Below are 2,505 nucleotides of genomic sequence, written 5' to 3'. Positions count from 1 at the left end.
AATAGGAAGAAAGACTAAGAAATTAAAGGAATGAAAATACCGTTTTCACTTCTCAAGTTTCGATCACAACTGAAGAGTATATCTGTGCTGTGGAATTCCCGGCCCATGTAAAGATTAAATAGGTCCTTTGCCCAAAGTTGGTTAATAGTAAGTAAAGAGGGCTTAAGTGGGCACATCTTCATATCCCTGGAATCCAATCCCCGCCCCTGCCTTCAGGATTAATGAGTACAGTGAGAGACATTATATTAGAAAGTGAAGTTACTCACCATAGAGGAATCACTGCTTCCACTCCCGATCGGAGCTCCCTCAGCACAGGTTGGGAGGTGGGTAGAAAGTTGACTAGCCCTGCCCCCATCTATGACATCACAATCTACCTCATAAAAGGTAGTGAAAGTGCTCTGAACTCCTGTCTGATTTCCGAGAGATACAGAAAAGAGAGAGTGAGAGAGCGAGCAAGAGAAAAAAAAAAACGTACCCTACTTGGGAGGGGATTAGGGAGGTGGAAGAGGGAATGGGTAATTGGGAAAAAGAGGTATATGAAGGAATTAGGTGCTGAAAGAGATATGTGTGGGCCTTCTTGACATTAAATAGCCCAGCCATTTGGATTCTTCATTGGCTCTTGAACAGATAAGGGGACCATCTGGGAGAAGGATGAAGAAGCACTCTGCCTTGTCAGGCATTGTAGGGGAACCATGGTATTGGAGTTCAAAGGGGATGAATCCCCTATTTAAAGCACTGAAGATCACCAAGAGAGAAAGCAAGGGCTGCAGCTCTTAAAGCCTGGAACAGTGCACGGGGATCCCAGATGCCTTTCCTGGAAGTTCCATCGCCCTGCTGCGTGACCTTCATCAAGCCCTCGGCCCCTGCACGTCCAGCCAGAACATGGCACTGTACTAAAGGGATACTTACCTCTTGCACTGGGATCACTGGAGGACTAATGCATTCATTATTGCTACAACTGCAACTCTTTTTACTCTTCCCTTTTGCACCCAAGGGTGAGTTGTGTGAGGGGCATAAATAAAAGATAAGCCAATAACCAATGCCTGTTTCTACCTTTAGAATCCTTTTGTAAAATTTTCTCTTCAATATAAAATATTACTGATAATCTTCACTAAGTTTTTCTGTGTGTACCAAATATATATCTAAAAGGAATAGTTAGAACTTATCTTCAAAACTATAGAAATATCAAATGGCATGATTTCTACAATCACAAGATCCCCTGCACTGCCACCCTCAGAGGTCAAGTTTATGTGACCCAGTGAGGCTAACTGACTAAATGTGTTAGTCACAAGCAATTCTCCTATAGCCATATCGTTGCTGAGTGTCTAAGTTCAGTTCTTATGGGAAACTATATAAGATGGTGAGAATAATGTGTAGCCTACTAAGGTATTTTTTTTCAAATGGAGATTTAGAAGTTTAAAAATATGAAATACTTAAAATTGTAGAGTGGGTTTTATGGCAAAACAAAAGTAATGAGTGATATTGAAGACCAGGCAGGTCCTGAAACCATCCACATAAAAGCCAGATTTTCATCTGCCTAGTTGAATGTATGAAAAGTCAAACGATCTCTTTCCACATAAAATGTTCTAGTAAAACTAACAATTCAAAATAGCTTATGATTCATGGCACCGTAAATGGGTAGAAATCCAAAGCCTGTTTCCATATGCAGACAAACAAAATTTCTAATTTGCGACTTTTAAAAATGTTTTAAGCCAATATAGTTCTATTTCTAAACCTGTCATTCTTAGCTTACTAGATACATATTATAATAATCACAATTTAAAATTAAGCAAATTTGTCAAATTAGGGAGCAGTTTGAAACAGAACCTACTAGATTCAAACCGATTATGAATTTGGCAACATCAATTTCATTTTTCACTTCATTATAAATGTTAAAAACATTTAAAGAATGTCTTTAAAGACTTACAGACAGTAGAAAAGAAAAAAAATATCATCTGGTATATAAAAAGATGGGTATTTTTCCTATATGACTTTTTCTGTACCTATTAGAGGAAGCAATGATACTCTGCATATATTTTTCTTGGTGTATTATTTATTCTATTTCCATTTTCTATAATTCTAAGTCTAAATTCAAATTTAGGCTTTCGTTGTATAAGATTTTGCAATGAATAGCCCTATGAGGTATTATTTGATCTCAATTTTTACATATTGGATCATTGACTAGTTGGCTTATCCTTGTTTTTTATAATTTGTGAAAATCTCATTCAGTTTTATAAATTAGGCATCTCCTGATTTTCATATTGTAGAAAATGGATTAGTCATTTACTATTATTTCTCAGTTTCAAAAAGTATTATGTATTAGAGACTTATTTGGGTCATTTCACCTCATTAAAAAATTAAAGATAATTAAGATTAATGATGCAATTGTCCATTCTTCCAGTAAACACCCTAGGATTTTTACCACCCAGAAAAAAAATACACTTATCCCAACAATATTAGAATAAAAATGTAGTTAAATACTTATTAAATATTGAAATGGAATAA

General features: G+C 36.0%; 1 protein-coding gene across 3 annotated transcripts in view; it reads right to left on the bottom strand.

Annotated features, from left to right (window-relative positions):
- The window catches only part of CTNNA2 (catenin (cadherin-associated protein), alpha 2), a 483,549-nt gene that overhangs the window by 54,419 nt on the left and 426,625 nt on the right, over positions 1–2,505 (bottom strand). Inside the window, exon 12 of one of the 3 annotated variants that reach the window (XM_012648464.1) lies at positions 267–410. The exons of the other annotated variants lie outside the window; for them this stretch is intronic. Within the exon in view, the coding sequence (XP_012503918.1) occupies positions 267–410 (144 nt within the window). The remainder of the gene's footprint in view (positions 1–266; positions 411–2,505) is intronic. 3 annotated transcript variants of the gene reach the window in all.

Source organism: Propithecus coquereli, unplaced genomic scaffold (genome assembly GCF_000956105.1).
Source record: "Propithecus coquereli isolate 6110/MARCELLA unplaced genomic scaffold, Pcoq_1.0 Scaffold286, whole genome shotgun sequence".
NCBI classification, from domain to species: Eukaryota; Metazoa; Chordata; class Mammalia; order Primates; family Indriidae; genus Propithecus; species Propithecus coquereli.
The sequence above is the reverse complement of the archived record's forward strand: the minus strand, read 5'-3'. Positions and strand labels throughout refer to the sequence as shown.